This window comes from Dendropsophus ebraccatus, chromosome 8 (assembly GCF_027789765.1).
Source record: "Dendropsophus ebraccatus isolate aDenEbr1 chromosome 8, aDenEbr1.pat, whole genome shotgun sequence".
Lineage (NCBI taxonomy): Eukaryota > Metazoa > Chordata > Amphibia > Anura > Hylidae > Dendropsophus > Dendropsophus ebraccatus.
The window spans coordinates 124804117-124821719 of record NC_091461.1 but is presented as its reverse complement, the minus strand read 5'-3'; the positions used below and the strand labels follow the sequence as shown (position 1 = coordinate 124821719).

Genomic DNA, 17603 nt, shown 5'->3' with positions numbered 1-17603 from the left:
TTGTACTTTGTGTTTTTGTAGCAGTGCGCTCCACGTGGTGTAGTTCCATCCGGATTAATATCTCTCTCCTATTATTATCATCATCTTCATCATCAGAGACGGTGCTGAGCTTCGTGGAAGACATCATCTCAGGAGCCAAATCTCCGTGTGTGATGCCGGCCCAGGTCCCTGACAAACATTCCTCCGTGATATCGATTGTGGTGCGCTGCCTGGAGTCTGACACTTCTTACACGTGAGACCATCCTCCTCCTGCCCATCCTCCTCCTCCGCTCCATACTGTTATTTGATTATCAGGGATATAATGGAGTCAGACTCTGCCGGTTAAAGTGCTCTGATTCTATTTTCATTTAAATTGACCATCTTTAACATTAGTAAAGTGAATCAGTGAAGTGAATTATTGTGGAGCATTGTGGGAGAAGAAGGTTAATAGATTTTGCTATTAATAGCCCCCCTATTATTTAACAGGTGACGTGCTGTTGCCTTAGGACTTATGGGCCTGTTAATAACCCGGGTGGCTAAATGAATCTTTTCCTATTACTGCCGTTTAATCATGGTCTGGCTGAGGTCTTAGTTTGGCCGGAGTATGATAAGCTTTGCACCCCGCCTCGGGCCTCCGCTCTTTAGATGGTAGCAGGTAATGTCATTTGCGCTCTTCATCATAGACGGGTTTGTAGCTTAACCCTGCGATTCCCTGACGGAAGGAACCGAAAAAAAGGAACCGAAATAAAACCGCCTTGTCTCCCGCCTCGATTAGGTTCACGTTACGGGGTGTGGATAACACAGGGAGGCGCTCGGAGCCGAGTCATGTGACCGTGCGGATGCCCTGTCCGGAGGTCGACGACGTGAAGTCACAAGGTAAGGGGGGGAGGGGGCCATACTTCTTATCCATGGATTATTGAAGGAAATTTTACAAAACTTTATAAGATCCATAGAGTTGAGATGGGCTGAGTGAGTGCGCAATTGTGGACAGAATGTTGTCCCATTCAAGTCTATGGACGTACAGGCCTGAAGCCCAGAACACAGAAAACAAGGCATACCATTATAGGGACCTTGGGGGAGATTTATCACACAGTAAGAATGGTCTTTGTTGTCCATAGCAACCAATCAGAGCTCCTATAGCAACCAGTCACAGCTCCCATAGCAACCAATCACAGCTCCTATAGCAACCAGTCACAGCTCCCATAGCAACCAATCACAGCTCCTATAGCAACCAGTCACAGCTCCCATAGCAACCAATCACAGCTCCTATAGCAACCAGTCACAGCTCCCATAGCAACCAGTCACAGCTCCCATAGCAACCAGTCACAGCTCCCATAGCAACCAATCACAGCTCCTATAGCAACCAGTCACAGCGCCATAGCAACCAGCCACAGATCCCATAAAGACAATTACAGTTCCCATAGCTACCAGTCAGCAGCAGATAACCAGGGGTATAGCTATAGGGGACACAGAGATACTGCAGCAGATAACCAGGGGTATAGCTATAGGGGGGCACAGAGATACAGCAGCAGATAACCAGGGGTATAGCTATAGGGGACACAGAGATACTGCAGCAGATAACCAGGGGTATAGCTATAGGGGATACAGAGATACTGCAGCAGATAACCAGGGGTATAGCTATAGGGGGGGCACAGAGATACTGCAGCAGATAACCAGGGGTATAGCTATAGGGGATACAGAGATACTGCAGCAGATAACCAGGGGTATAGCTATAGGGGGGGCACAGAGATACTGCAGCAGATAACCAGGGGTATAGCTATAGGGGGGGCACAGAGATACTGCAGCAGATAACCAGGGGTATAGCTATAGGGGATACAGAGATACTGCAGCAGATAACCAGGGGTATAGCTATAGGGGATACAGAGATACTGCAGCAGATAACCAGGGGTATAGCTATAGGGGATACAGAGATACTGCAGCAGATAACCAGGGGTATAGCTATAGGGGACACAGAGATACTGCAGCAGATAACCAGGGGTATAGCTATAGGGGATACAGAGATACAGCAGCAGATAACCAGGGGTATAGCTATAGGGGACACAGAGATACTGCAGCAGATAACCAGGGGTATAGCTATAGGGGATACAGAGATACTGCAGCAGATAACCAGGGGTATAGCTATAGGGGACACAGAGATACTGCAGCAGATAACCAGGGGTATAGCTATAGGGGATACAGAGATACTGCAGCAGATAACCAGGGGTATAGCTATAGGGGACACAGAGACACTGCAGCAGATAACCAGGGGTATAGCTATAGGGGGGACACAGAGATACTGCAGCAGATAACCAGGGGTATAGCTATAGGGGACACAGAGACACTGCAGCAGATAACCAGGGGTATAGCTATAGGGGATACAGAGACACTGCAGCAGATAACCCGGGGTATAGCTATAGGGGGGACACAGAGATACTGCAGCAGATAACCAGGGGTATAGCTATAGGGGATACAGAGATACAGCAGCAGATAACCAGGGGGATAGTTATAGGGGGCAGAGATACTGCAGCAGATAACCAGGGGTATAGCTATAGGGGGGGACACAGAGATACTGCAGCAGATAACCAGGGGTATAGCTATAGGAGATACAGAGATACTGCAGCAGATAACCAGGGGTATAGCTATAGGGGATACAGAGATACTGCAGCAGATAACCAGGGGTATAGCTATAGGGGATACAGAGATACTGCAGCAGATAACCAGGGGTATAGCTATAGGGGGGGCACAGAGATACTGCAGCAGATAACCAGGGGTATAGCTATAGGGGATACAGAGACACTGCAACAGATAACCAGGGGTATAGCTATAGGGGATACAGAGATACTGCAGCAGATAACCAGGGGTATAGCTATAGGGGATACAGAGATACTGCAGCAGATAACCAGGGGTACAGCTATAGGGGATACAGAGATACTGCAGCAGATAACCAGGGGTATAGCTATAGGGGATACAGAGATACTGCAGCAGATAACCAGGGGTATAGCTATAGGGGGGACACAGAGATACTGCAGCAGATAACCAGGGGTATAGCTATAGGAGATACAGAGATACTGCAGCAGATAACCAGGGGGATAGTTATAGGGGACACAGAGATACTGCAGCAGATAACCAGGGATATAGCTATAGGAGATACAGAGATACTGCAGCAGATAACCAGGGGTATAGCTATAGGGGATACAGAGATACTGCAGCAGATAACCAGGGGTATAGCTATAGGGGGGACACAGAGATACTGCAGCAGATAACCAGGGGTATAGCTATAGGGGGCAGAGATACTGCAGCAGATAACCAGGGGTATAGCTATAGGGGACACAGAGATACTGCAGCAGATAACCAGGGGTATAGCTATAGGGGGGACACAGAGATACTGCAGCAGATAACCAGGGGTATAGCTATAGGGGATACAGAGATACTGCAGCAGATAACCAGGGGTATAGCTATAGGGGATACAGAGATACTGCAGCAGATAACCAGGGGTATAGCTATAGGGGATACAGAGATACTGCAGCAGATAACCAGGGGTATAGCTATAGGGGATACAGAGACACTGCAGCAGATAACCAGGGGTATAGCTATAGGAGATACAGAGATACTGCAGCAGATAACCAGGGGTATAGCTATAGGGGACACAGAGATACTGCAGCAGATAACCAGGGGGATAGTTATAGGGGGCAGAGATACTGCAGCAGATAACCAGGGGTATAGCTATAAGAGATACAGAGATACTGCAGCAGATAACCAGGGGTATAGCTATAGGGGGGACACAGAGATACTGCAGCAGATAACCAGGGGTATAGCTATAGGGGATACAGAGATACTGCAGCAGATAACCAGGGGTATAGCTATAGGGGGGACACAGAGATACTGCAGCAGATAACCAGGGGTATAGCTATAGGGGACACAGAGATACTGCAGCAGATAACCAGGGGTATAGCTATAGGGGATACAGAGATACTGCAGCAGATAACCAGGGGTATAGCTATAGGGGATACAGAGATACTGCAGCAGATAACCAGGGGTATAGCTATAGGGGATACAGAGATACTGCAGCAGATAACCAGGGGTATAGCTATAGGGGGGCACAGAGATACTGCAGCAGATAACCAGGGGTATAGCTATAGGAGATACAGAGATACTGCAGCAGATAACCAGGGGTATAGCTATAGGGGATACAGAGATACTGCAGCAGATAACCAGGGGTATAGCTATAGGGGGGACACAGAGATACTGCAGCAGATAACCAGGGGTATAGCTATAGGGGATACAGAGATACTGCAGCAGATAACCAGGGGTATAGCTATAGGGGGGACACAGAGATACTGCAGCAGATAACCAGGGGTATAGCTATAGGGGACACAGAGATACTGCAGCAGATAACCAGGGGTATAGCTATAGGGGATACAGAGATACTGCAGCAGATAACCAGGGGTATAGCTATAGGGGATACAGAGATACTGCAGCAGATAACCAGGGGTATAGCTATAGGGGATACAGAGACACTGCAGCAGATAACCAGGGGGATAGTTATAGGGGGCAGAGATACTGCAGCAGATAACCAGGGGTATAGCTATAGGGGACACAGAGATACTGCAGCAGATAACCAGGGGTATAGCTATAGGGGACACAGAGATACTGCAGCAGATAACCAGGGATATAGCTATAGGGGGCAGAGATACTGCAGCAGATAACCAGGGGTACAGCTATAGGAGATACAGAAATACTGCAGCAGATAACCAGGGGTATAGCTATAGGGGACACAGAGATACTGCAGCAGATAACCAGGGGTATAGCTATAGGGGATACAGAGATACTGCAGCAGATAACCAGGGGTATAGCTATAGGGGACACAGAGATACTGCAGCAGATAACCAGGGGTATAGCTATAGGGGACACAGAGATACTGCAGCAGATAACCAGGGGTATAGCTATAGGGAATACAGAGATACTGCAGCAGATAACCAGGGGTATAGCTATAGGAGATACAGAGATACTGCAGCAGATAACCAGGGGTATAGCTATAGGAGGGACACAGAGATACTGCAGCAGATAACCAGGGGTATAGCTATAGGGGACACAGAGATACTGCAGCAGATAACCAGGGGTATAGCTATAGGGGACACAGAGATACTGCAGCAGATAACCAGGGGTATAGCTATAGGGGATACAGAGATACTGCAGCAGATAACCAGGGGTATAGCTATAGGGGATACAGAGATACTGCAGCAGATAACCAGGGGTATAGCTATAGGGGACACAGAGATACTGCAGCAGATAACCAGGGGTATAGCTATAGGGGACACAGAGATACTGCAGCAGATAACCAGGGGTATAGCTATAGGGGGCAGAGAGATACTGCAGCAGATAACCAGGGGTATAGCTATAGGGGACACAGAGATACTGCAGCAGATAACCAGGGGTATAGCTATAGGGGGGATACAGAGACACTGCAGCAGATAACCAGGGGTATAGCTATAGGGGGGGCACAGAGATACTGCAGCAGATAACCAGGGGTATAGCTATAGGGGATACAGAGATACTGCAGCAGATAACCCGGGGTATAGCTATAGGGGGCAGAGATACTGCAGCAGATAACCAGGGGTATAGCTATAGGGGACACAGAGATACTGCAGCAGATAACCAGGGGTATAGCTATAGGGGGGCACAGAGATACTGCAGCAGATAACCAGGGGTATAGCTATAGGGAGGAAACAGAGATACTGCAGCAGATAACCAGGGGTATAGCTATAGGGGACACAGAGATACTGCAGCAGATAACCAGGGGTATAGCTATAGGGGATACAGAGACACTGCAGCAGATAACCAGGGGTATAGCTATAGGGGGTACAGAGATACTGCAGCAGATAACCAGGGGTATAGCTATAGGGGGGCACAGAGATACAGCAGCAGATAACCAGGGGTATAGCTATAGGGGATACAGAGATACTGCAGCAGATAACCAGGGGTATAGCTATAGGGGATACAGAGATACTGCAGCAGATAACCAGGGGTATAGCTATAGGGGGGGCACAGAGATACTGCAGCAGATAACCAGGGGTATAGCTATAGGGGATACAGAGACACTGCAGCAGATAACCAGGGGTATAGCTATAGGGGACACAGAGATACTGCAGCAGATAACCAGGGGTATAGCTATAGGAGGGACACAGAGATACTGCAGCAGATAACCAGGGGTATAGCTATAGGGGACACAGAGATACTGCAGCAGATAACCAGGGGTATAGCTATAGGGGACACAGAGATACTGCAGCAGATAACCAGGGGTATAGCTATAGGGGATACAGAGATACTGCAGCAGATAACCAGGGGTATAGCTATAGGGGATACAGAGATACTGCAGCAGATAACCAGGGGTATAGCTATAGGGGGGGGCACAGAGATACTGCAGCAGATAACCAGGGGTATAGCTATAGGGGATACAGAGATACTGCAGCAGATAACCAGGGCTATAGCTATAGGGGGGGCACAGAGATACTGCAGCAGATAACCAGGGGTATAGCTATAGGGGGGGACACAGAGATACTGCAGCAGATAACCAGGGGTATAGCTATAGGGGGGACACAGAGATACTGCAGCAGATAACCAGGGGTATAGCTATAGGGGGGACACAGAGATACTGCAGCAGATAACCAGGGGTATAGCTATAGGGGACACAGAGATACTGCAGCAGATAACCAGGGGTATAGCTATAGGGGGCAGAGAGATACTGCAGCAGATAACCAGGGGTATAGCTATAGGGGATACAGAGATACTGCAGCAGATAACCAGGGGTATAGCTATAGGGGACACAGAGATACTGCAGCAGATAACCAGGGGTATAGCTATAGGGGGGATACAGAGACACTGCAGCAGATAACCAGGGGTATAGCTATAGGGGGGGCACAGAGATACTGCAGCAGATAACCAGGGGTATAGCTATAGGGGATACAGAGATACTGCAGCAGATAACCAGGGGTATAGCTATAGGGGATACAGAGATACTGCAGCAGATAACCAGGGGTATAGCTATAGGGGATACAGAGATACTGCAGCAGATAACCCGGGGTATAGCTATAGGGGGCAGAGATACTGCAGCAGATAACCAGGGGTATAGCTATAGGGGACACAGAGATACTGCAGCAGATAACCAGGGGTATAGCTATAGGGGGGCACAGAGATACTGCAGCAGATAACCAGGGGTATAGCTATAGGGAGGAAACAGAGATACTGCAGCAGATAACCAGGGGTATAGCTATAGGGGACACAGAGATACTGCAGCAGATAACCAGGGGTATAGCTATAGGGGGGCACAGAGATACAGCAGCAGATAACCAGGGGTATAGCTATAGGGGATACAGAGATACAGCAGCAGATAACCAGGGGTATAGCTATAGGGAATACAGAGATACTGCAGCAGATAACCAGGGGTATAGCTATAGGGGGGGCACAGAGATACTGCAGCAGATAACCAGGGGTATAGCTATAGGGGATACAGAGACACTGCAGCAGATAACCAGGGGTATAGCTATAGGGGACACAGAGATACTGCAGCAGATAACCAGGGGTATAGCTATAGGGGACACAGAGATACTGCAGCAGATAACCAGGGGTATAGCTATAGGGGGGGCACAGAGATACTGCAGCAGATAACCAGGGGTATAGCTATAGGGGATACAGAGATACTGCAGCAGATAACCAGGGGTATAGCTATAGGGGACACAGAGATACTGCAGCAGATAACCAGGGGTATAGCTATAGGGGACACAGAGATACTGCAGCAGATAACCAGGGGTATAGCTATAGGGGGGGCACAGAGATACTGCAGCAGATAACCAGGGGTATAGCTATAGGGGATACAGAGATACTGCAGCAGATAACCAGGGGTATAGCTATAGGGGGGGCACAGAGATACTGCAGCAGATAACCAGGGGTATAGCTATAGGGGGGGCACAGAGATACTGCAGCAGATAACCAGGGGTATAGCTATAGGGGGCAGAGATACTGCAGCAGATAACCAGGGGTATAGCTATAGGGGGCAGAGATACTGCAGCAGATAACCAGGGGTATAGCTATAGGGGACACAGAGATACTGCAGCAGATAACCAGGGGTATAGCTATAGGGGACACAGAGATACTGCAGCAGATAACCAGGGGTATAGCTATAGGGGGGGCACAAAGATACCACAGCAGTCACCCTTAGGCTCTAGTACCTGGGGGGGGTCCCACATGCCCCTCTCCTGGGTAGGATGATACCAGCATTACAGATACTCTAGGACTACATACATTTCAGGATATTGTTTATCTTTCTTTGCATATAGAATAAAATCCATTATGGGCGTTCTATCGATTATGAATAGTTTACCATGGACGTTCTTTGGATTATGGATGGTTTATTATGGACGTTCTTTGGATTATGGATGGTTTATTATGGACGTTCTATGGATTATAGATGGTTTATTATGGATTTTCTATGGATTATGGGTAGTTTATTATGGACATTCTTTGGATTATGGATGGTTTATTATGGATGTTCTATGGATTATGGATGGTTTATTATGGACGGTCTATGGATTATAGATGGTATATTATGGACGTTCTATGGATTATGGATGGTTTATTATTGACAATGTTTGGATTATAGATGGTTTATTATGGACGTTCTATGGATTATGGATGGTTTATTATGGACGTTCTATGGATTATAGATGGTTTATTATGGATTTTCTATGGATTATGGGTAGTTTATGGACGTTCTTTGGATTATGGATGGTTTATTATGGACGTTCTATGGATTATGGGTGGTTTATTATGGACGTTCTTTGGATTATGGATGGTTTATTATGGACGTTCTATGGATTATGGATGGTTTATTATGGACGTTCTATGGATTATGGATGGTTTAATATTTACAATGTTTGGATTATAGATGGTTTATTATGGACGTTCTATGCATTATAGATGGTTTATTATGGACGTTCTATGGATTATGGATGGTTTATAATGGACGTTCTATGGATTATAGATGGTTTATTATGGACGTTCTATGGATTATGGATGGTTTATTGTGGACGTTCTTGTGATCTGTTCTCCCAGAAAGCCTTGATGTCACCTGGGGGAGTCCTTGTCCTCTCACTATACTCCCCTATGACATAACGCTCAGCTCTCCGCTCCCGCCAGTATCACAGCGCCAATCTTTCCATATTTCCGCTGATATTATCTTTATTTCACATATTTCATAACAGAAAGTCGTGCGCAGTAAATAAATGACTAAGAAGCCGATGTTACAAAACAAGAGAGAATGTACGACATAATATGCAGCAATGAGTGAGGAGGTGACGGATGGGTGCTGGTGAGACTGGAGCCGGGAGGGACGTTGCGGCCGTCCTCACCTCCTCCCATCATTCCCTGTAACACACAGATCAGGATTACATTAAGTCGTCAAAAATTCATGAAACACAAAGTAGAATGTTTCTTACTGTTCCCGCCGAGGTTTTTAGAGTCGGCGCCATATATTCTCCCCGAGACTCTTAAATATTAATTTATTCAATTGTGGCCGATCCCGGCGGCTTTTGGGGAGTGCGCATCCCTGTTCCCTTCATGGTGGAGGAGCCGCTCTCTCATGTCGCTCCTGGGTAGGATTTAGCTATCACCACTTGCACTACAAGCAGCTCTAACTTTGTCAAACACTTTTTTATTAGTTTTTTTTTTTTACTTTAGGCGACATCACAAGTCCGACTGGTTTCAGTGCAGGAATCTTCATCTATAAATGAAATACTGATACAATATATTTTACTACCGCTACAATAATGTCCTATGGGTTATGTATTCAGTGCATTGTGATGCGAAATAATGCAAAGCACAGTAATGCGATGTACAATAATGCAATGCAGGATAATGCAAAGCACAGTAATGCGATGTACAATAATGCAATGCAGGATAATGCAAAGCACAGTAATGCGATGTACAATAATGCAATGCAGGATAATGCAAAGCACAGTAATGCGATGTACAATAATGAAATGCGAAATAATGCAAAGCACAGTAATGCGATGTACAATAATGAAATGCGAAATAATGCAAAGCACAGTAATGCGATGTACAATAATGCAATGCAGAATAATGCAAAGCACAGTAATGCGATGTACAATAATGAAATGCGAAATAATGCAAAGCACAGTAATGCGATGTACAATAATGTGATGCAGAATAATGCAAAGCACAGTAATGCGATGTACAATAATGCAATGCGAAATAATGCAAAGCACAGTAATGCGATGTACAATAATGCGATGCAGAATAATGCAAAGCACAGTAATGCGATGTACAATAATGCAATACAGGATAATGCAAAGCACAGTAATGCAATGTACAATAATGCGATGCAGAATAATGCAATACAGGATAATGCAAAGCACAGTAATGCGATGTACAATAATGAAATGCGAAATAATGCAAAGCACAGTAATGCGATGTACAATAATGCGATGCAGGATAATGCAAAGCACAGTAATGCAATGTACAATAATGCGATGCAGAATAATGCAAAGCACAGTAATGCAATGTACAATAATGCAATACAGGATAATGCAAAGCACAGTAATGCGATGTACAATAATGCGATGCAGAATAATGCAAAGCACAGTAATGCGATGTACAATAATGAAATGCGAAATAATGCAAAGCACAGTAATGCGATGTACAATAATGCGATGCAGAATAATGCAAAGCACAGTAATGCGATGTACAATAATGCAATACAGGATAATGCAAAGCACAGTAATGCGATGTACAATAATGCAATGCAGAATAATGCAAAGCACAGTAATGCGATGTACAATAATGCAATGCAGGATAATGCAATGTACAATAATGCAATGCAGGATAATGTAAAGCACAGTAATGTAATGCAGAATAATCAGCAGAGAAAACCCAATAGGGTGGCAGCCAAGCAGCCTGGTACGGGTCTCCCTTCTCACACAGGTCTACCGTCAACTCGAGGCATAAAACACACCTGCAGGGCTCTGTGACTCCATCGGCAGCCTGGTAACACAATCACCAGGTGCAGATGGGTTTCCATGGCAGCCAGGGGCGTTTTGAAGGCCTCCGGGCCGGCTACATATTGCCTGTCAGTATAATGTAATAATTTCCCATATATATATATATATATATATATATATATATATATATATATATATATATATATATATTTCCTTTTTTTTCTTATAATATAATTTTTTAAAAAATTAGTTAGAAAAATATGTACTTATCTACCATGCATGTCAATTCTGTAAAACAAACAATGCAAAATAAAAAATAAGAAAAATGATTAAAAATTCATATTATGAGAAAAGATACGCATAAAAACTATAATAAGTTTCTTTGGAAAAAAAAATCAAAAAACTCCGGAATAGAAATAAGAATATCTTTGTAATCGTACTAAGCCACAAAATATCAATACAATGCGATTTTTTACCGCACAGTATAAGGCGAGCATTAAAAGCGTAAAAGAAGATGCAAAATTCTATTTTTTTCAGTATCCCCACAAAAAAGAAAGAAACGCAGCTTCTGCAACCCCTGACCAGACTTGACTTGATATGAGACTTGAAGACTTGTAGACGACCCTCTCAGCGTGGATAGGCAGATTCCCTCAGTCATAGTCGCACCTCTGGTGGTTTAGCAGTGCATTGTTATTCAGCAGTATTGGTAGCGGTGGGCTCTGCCCACAATCCAGACCCCTGGCAAACTGGAACAGAAGACATTGAGCCCCCTAGGCTTGCACTAACCACCCTTATATAGTGCAGGGAGGCTTTCCCATTGGTGGACGCATCCTGAGGTATCCTGATCAATGATAGGTCGACTGGAAAGGGGGACTGAAGTTAAGGCCCTGATAGGAAGGAAACAGACAGAGCGGCTCCACAAGCAGGTGGCAGACGAGTAACTGCAAAACATTGTGTACACAGATAACCCTTTGTAATCCTGCAGCATATGCTTCCTGTAAGTGAATAGAACCTTAGGAGAAAACATAGTAAATGCAGCACAACCTCCATCATCACACACAATAGGCTGTAGAGACTTAAACCCCCTCCCCTCTGTGATCCTAAAAAAGCTGCATCACAGAAGGAAGGGGGTTTCCTCACATTGGGGGCCACCAGTGCTCCGGGCCAGTGCTCAGGAAAAGACCAGTGTCACTGGCATCCCGCTGGCCAACGCTGATTCATCAAGGTTAAAAAGCTCAGGCATTTACTGGACGGTGCATTCGCTTTAATAAAGGATAGAATTGTGCCGCCCTACACAAAATGTGGGCCACTGCATACATATCTGACAGCTTATCCTGGGCAGCTAGGGGGCACTGGGGGGAAGGGTTATTCCACCAGGGCATGACTGGTTTTTATATCTGCCCTTCTGGCTATAAAAAGAAATAAAATGAGCTTGAGCTCCCGGACCACAACTGGTTCCCATATCTGGTTGCCTTGGGCTCCCGGACCACGACTGGTTCCCATATCCTGTTGCCTTGGGCTCCTGGACCACGACTGGTTCCCATATCCGGTTGCCTTGGGCTCCTGGACCACGACTGGTTCCCATATCTGGTTGCCTTGGGCTCCTGGACCACGACTGGTTCCCGTATCTAGTTGCCTTGGGCTCCTGGACCACGACTGATTCCCATATCTGGTTGCCTTGAGCTCCTAAACCACGACTGATTCCCATATCTGGTTGCCTTGGGCTCCTAAACCACGACTGGTTCCCATATCTGGTTGCCTTGGGCTCCTGGACCACAACTGGTTCCCATATCTGGTTGCCTTGGGCTCCTGGACCACAACTGGTTCCCATATCTGGTTGCCTTGGGCTCCTGGACCACAACTGGTTCCCATATCTGGTTGCCTTGGGCTCCTGGACCACGACTGGTTCCCATATCTGGTTGCCTTGGGCTCCTGGACCACGACTGGTTCCCATATCTGGTTGCCTTGGGCTCCTGGACCATGACTGGTTCCCATATCTGGTTGCCTTGGGCTCCTGGACCACGACTGGTTCCCATATCCGGTTGCCTTGGGCTCCTGGACCACGACTGGTTCCCATATCCGGTTGCCTTGGGCTCCTGGACCACGACTGGTTCCCGTATCTAGTTGCCTTGGGCTCCTGGACCACGACTGATTCCCATATCTGGTTGCCTTGGGCTCCTAAACCACGACTGGTTCCCATATCTGGTTGCCTTGGGCTCCTGGACCGCAACTGGTTCCCATATCTGGTTGCCTTGGGCTCCTAAACCACGACTGATTCCCATATCTGGTTGCCTTGGGCTCCTGGACCACAACTGGTTCCCATATCTGGTTGCCTTGAGCTCCTGGACCACGACTGGTTCCCATATCTGGTTGCCTTTAGCTCCCGGACCATGACTGGTTCTGTCTCAGGAATTCTCCCCCAAAACCTAAATGGAACATTCTAGAAACTAAGATCAAATTTCCTCTGATTGATTCTAATGAATTAAATGTAATAAACTGCTGGAACGTTCTCTGTTTGGTGTCTGGACCTTTACGGTCATCTCTTGTATATTCAGGGATATTCGCGGTTCTTGCAGTTTAGCTTCTTTGGCAAAACAATTAAATATAATTAAGACTGAAGTTAATAAACTGTTTTAGATGACGGAGAGCGTTTACAATGGGTTATTGTTTTGTCTGGCTGCGTCTCCAGAATATGCTCTCGTGTATTTTCAGGTTCTGCTATTAAGAAAATAATGAGTTTAGGAAAAATGTGAGAATTAAGGTCTAATCTGAGTCCTGGTAGAGGCGGCGGTGGTCATTACGATGGCGATGAGTTCACAAAAATGCATCATTAACTTGCAGAAATTTTACTGCCTTTCGTTAATACTTCTGTATTTGTTTCCTCCAATCCAGAGGTGGCGGATAAAATTTATAACCTCTTCAATGGCTACACCAGCGGAAAGGAGCAGCAGACGGCATACAACACCCTGCTGGAACTGGGCTCCCCCAGTCTGCATCGCGTACGCTTCCATTACAACCAGCATTTCCAGAGCTTTGGAGAGTTTACCTGGCGTTGTGAGGATGAACTTGGGCCCAGGTATACGTTATGTGTGCGTGTATGGGTGATCAGAGCTCTTATCCCCAGTTCTTATGGATGCACCTCAGGAGGGCTGTCATATCCACTCTCTGCTCTGAATTACAAGTTATATAGTTTATAGTTAGCACTGAGAACCAAACACCCTGACACACTGATGGTTAAGGTGGATCTCCTCAATTCAAAGATGGCAGCACCTTTATATATCCTGGGAGCGATGTTCTTCTTCTAACGCTTGTGTCATTACTTCATTGACGGAGGTCCAAGAACAGTTACTTACTTACGTAAGCTTTAGGGAATGTAACCTCTCTACGTGTTTAGAAGGTCAGCACCATATTGTAATGACTTCACTAAATATACAAAATATCACATCCTTAACAGTCCCCACTTTGAAGCCATTATGAAAAGCAGCTGCCCTTCACCCCTAGGTCATTAGGCTAACAATCTGTCCCACTGTGTGTGTGTTCCGAGGACATTCTTCAATGGGCTTATACAAAGGGAGGTCAAAAGTCAGATTCTAGTCTATTCCTCTCTAATATGGAAGATATGGGGGTGGCTTGGCTTCTTCCTTGTTCATGGCTTCAGGCTTTTGGATTCTTCTTAATCATCTGAGAAGGGGAAATCAGTGCTTACTTACATAAGCTTTAAAGAATGTAACATTTCTACATATTGCCATATTGTAATGGCTTCACCAAATCCATAAAATATGACATCCTTAACACAGTATTATTTGCATGTAGTGCAGGAAGTCTATTGAGCGATGCTTCAGCCAATCACAATAGAGCAGGAAGTGATGTAATGAAAGAATGGAGCATCTGTTTGCCAACCTCTACTGTACAGTGTTAAGGACCTATCACTCACAGAGCAGCTTGGAATTAAAGAAGCACCCAGGATGTGTTTGTTTGTTTTCTTGCTTGTATAGGATTTCAGCCATCTTGGTTTTGTTTTTGCCCACTGAAGTGATTAAAGGTACATTTCCCATGAATCCTCTAGTTTGGCAGAGGGAGACAGTAGAGTCTTATCTAGCAGATCCTGATTAGATCTGGTGATGTGATGAAGCGGTGGAGTCTGGCGAGGTTAGACTTGGTTGGTGTTAGTTCACATTATATGCAGCTTTGATGAGAAGACCTCATTTGACCTATAAGGTGTTTTATGAAGCTATGAAGTTTTACATGCTGCATTTTTGCAGTGATTTACCCCAATCGCAGTAAATCACAGCATTTGCTGCAAGTTGAGGAAACAAGACCCCATGTGAACACAGCCTCAGCGGAGATGTATAAGTATAATGTATCCTTATCCCATATAACAGCCAAATACAGATCTGAGTGGGGAGGAGTCAGTGAGCAGCCAGAAGAGATCTGATAGGTGAAGATGTCATACTTTAGTTCACAGGAAGTCAGCTGACCCAGCATAGACCACTTGTTATGACGCATTAAGCAGTGTAATTTTCTGTGGGGCAGGTGGGTGATCACATGACCCAGTAATGAAAGACATTGATACTTGTAAACACATGGCACTGTAGGATTACTGATAGTGAGTGTACATTACATGGGGCAAACCTGCAGTGCTTCTTTATGTATTTTTATGTTAAATAGCTGCGTTTTGCAGCTCAGTTCCATTGAAGTGAATGGAGGTGAATTGTAATACCCCACTAAACCTCAGGACAAGGGTGGCGCTGTTAGAGATAGCAGCAGGGAGAGGGAGAAGGTTGTACAAAGCATATTATATTATGGAGAGGGGGGAGAGCATGCAAGGAGGGCAGCTCACACATTATGTAGGTAGGGAGGAAAGCACACACAAGGGGGATGAATCACATGTGTCATCAAGTGTCAAATACAAAACTAACACCCACAGTGGAAACTCCTGAATACACAGGTCTCACATCCAGCATGTATCAATGAAGATGACAGGACCACATCAATTAATCAATTAACTCAATACTAGAGAATGTGAAAATGAGCGATGATTGTGGGCTGAAACTTCATGTAAGCACTAATATATGCAAACAAAACGTTATATTTTTTATCTCAAAATTCTTAGAGACGATGTAATATGTGTCACATATAGAAATATTTTCCATACTTCTCCCACCTTTTACAGGAAAGCCGGCTTAGTATTATCTCAGCTGGAGTCCTTGAGTCCACGATGCAGCTATCTCCTAGGAGAGCCCAGAATCAGCCTACGGCGTTCTTCCCTACGCTACCTTGCCTGTCGCTACAGTGAGCCCAAACCTATCGCAATGAACTGGACTGAACTGAGTAGAGACCTGAGGAAGAACTGTGAGGAACAAATACTTATAGTGCTGAGCAACGACTACGGGGACAGCAAGGACAACTGAACGTCACTGGTGCCTCGTCCAGTGCCAGGACTCAGGAACAGCTTGTGCTTCATATAAAACCAAGCTGGATTCGCAAATGTACAAAAAAAAACTAAAAAACTAGCCCTGATCAACTAGCCCTTTGTTGAGTTCTGATCTTACAACAGAAATTAAAGTGGACAACATATCTGACTGCCACCTGTTAGTTTCTGGATGTATGAACATGGCAAGAGATGACCTCCTCAGCCATGGTGCACTAAGTACAAAGCAAGTGTAATACCGGAATCCCAACCCCCCGATGTATATCGTGTAATGTCCTACAGTATTGCACCCAATGTTATGGACATAAATACCTAAATGGTCGCAACGATGATGTAACTCAGGCTCTATGTAACAGAACTGTTTACCCCCATTACCCCCAAGGTCTGTGCAATGTTAACCAAGATTTAAAACCCAATGGGAATGATCCGATGCTTTTGCTCTGGTGTATATAGGTAGTAAGAGTCAGTGTCCTGCCTTGGTTAAGAATGTCCAACCTAAAGATGTATAAAATGTTAAATCAACCCCTTCAAGTGATAAATAAGGATATTTCCACACTGAGAGTTCTCTTCATGTGTTCGGTGACCTTGTTGGGGCTCGGAATTCCTCTGGCTTCTTGGAGAGTCGAGAGGCATCGGAGCTGATCACGTAGTGCCTGATTTTTGCTGGCTTTGGTCTATTTATCGGTGTCTTCCAGCTGCACAGCCGCAACAACTGGTTCCGCAGCAGCTTTGCCCCAGGAAGAAGATCCAAGTCCCTTTTTCCCGCTAAACAATTTGACCGGAGCCAGAAAGGCCTTTTTTACACTTTACTATTTTTACTAACAAAATAAGTTGAAATCATTTTTTTATTGATCTCAACAGACCAGGACCTTAAAGCCAAGATGAGTTATGTGAAAGGTTTCTTTATGCCCAATGTAAAATATGTTCCAAAGCCGACAGAGTAAGGGGCTCAACTTCAGGATATGAGGAGAGATGAGCCGGGCGAATGGTTAAAAGCCTCCATTCTGCCAACATGATTATTATGGAAGTGGGAATCTATAGTGTCCCTTGTGTGTCTCTTCACTGGAACCATTGACCCCATTCTTGGTGACATCTCCATTTCAACTTGTTGTGTTTCCCAAGAAAAAAAAAAGTTAATTTTATTTAGTCTCCAATTCTCAGACGGACAATACTTTCCACAT

At 45.3% G+C, this 17603-nt stretch overlaps 1 protein-coding gene across 1 annotated transcript in view; it reads left to right on the top strand.

The window, feature by feature from the left end:
• ASTN1 (astrotactin 1) overlaps positions 1-17080 on the top strand; it is a 469175-nt gene extending 452095 nt beyond the window's left edge. The window contains exons 20-23 of the mRNA XM_069981712.1: positions 97-232; positions 755-855; positions 13884-14067; positions 16165-17080. Of these exons, the coding sequence (XP_069837813.1) occupies positions 97-232; positions 755-855; positions 13884-14067; positions 16165-16402 (659 nt within the window). The 3' untranslated portion in view covers positions 16403-17080. The remainder of the gene's footprint in view (positions 1-96; positions 233-754; positions 856-13883; positions 14068-16164) is intronic.
• The last annotated feature ends 523 nt before the right edge of the window (positions 17081-17603 follow it).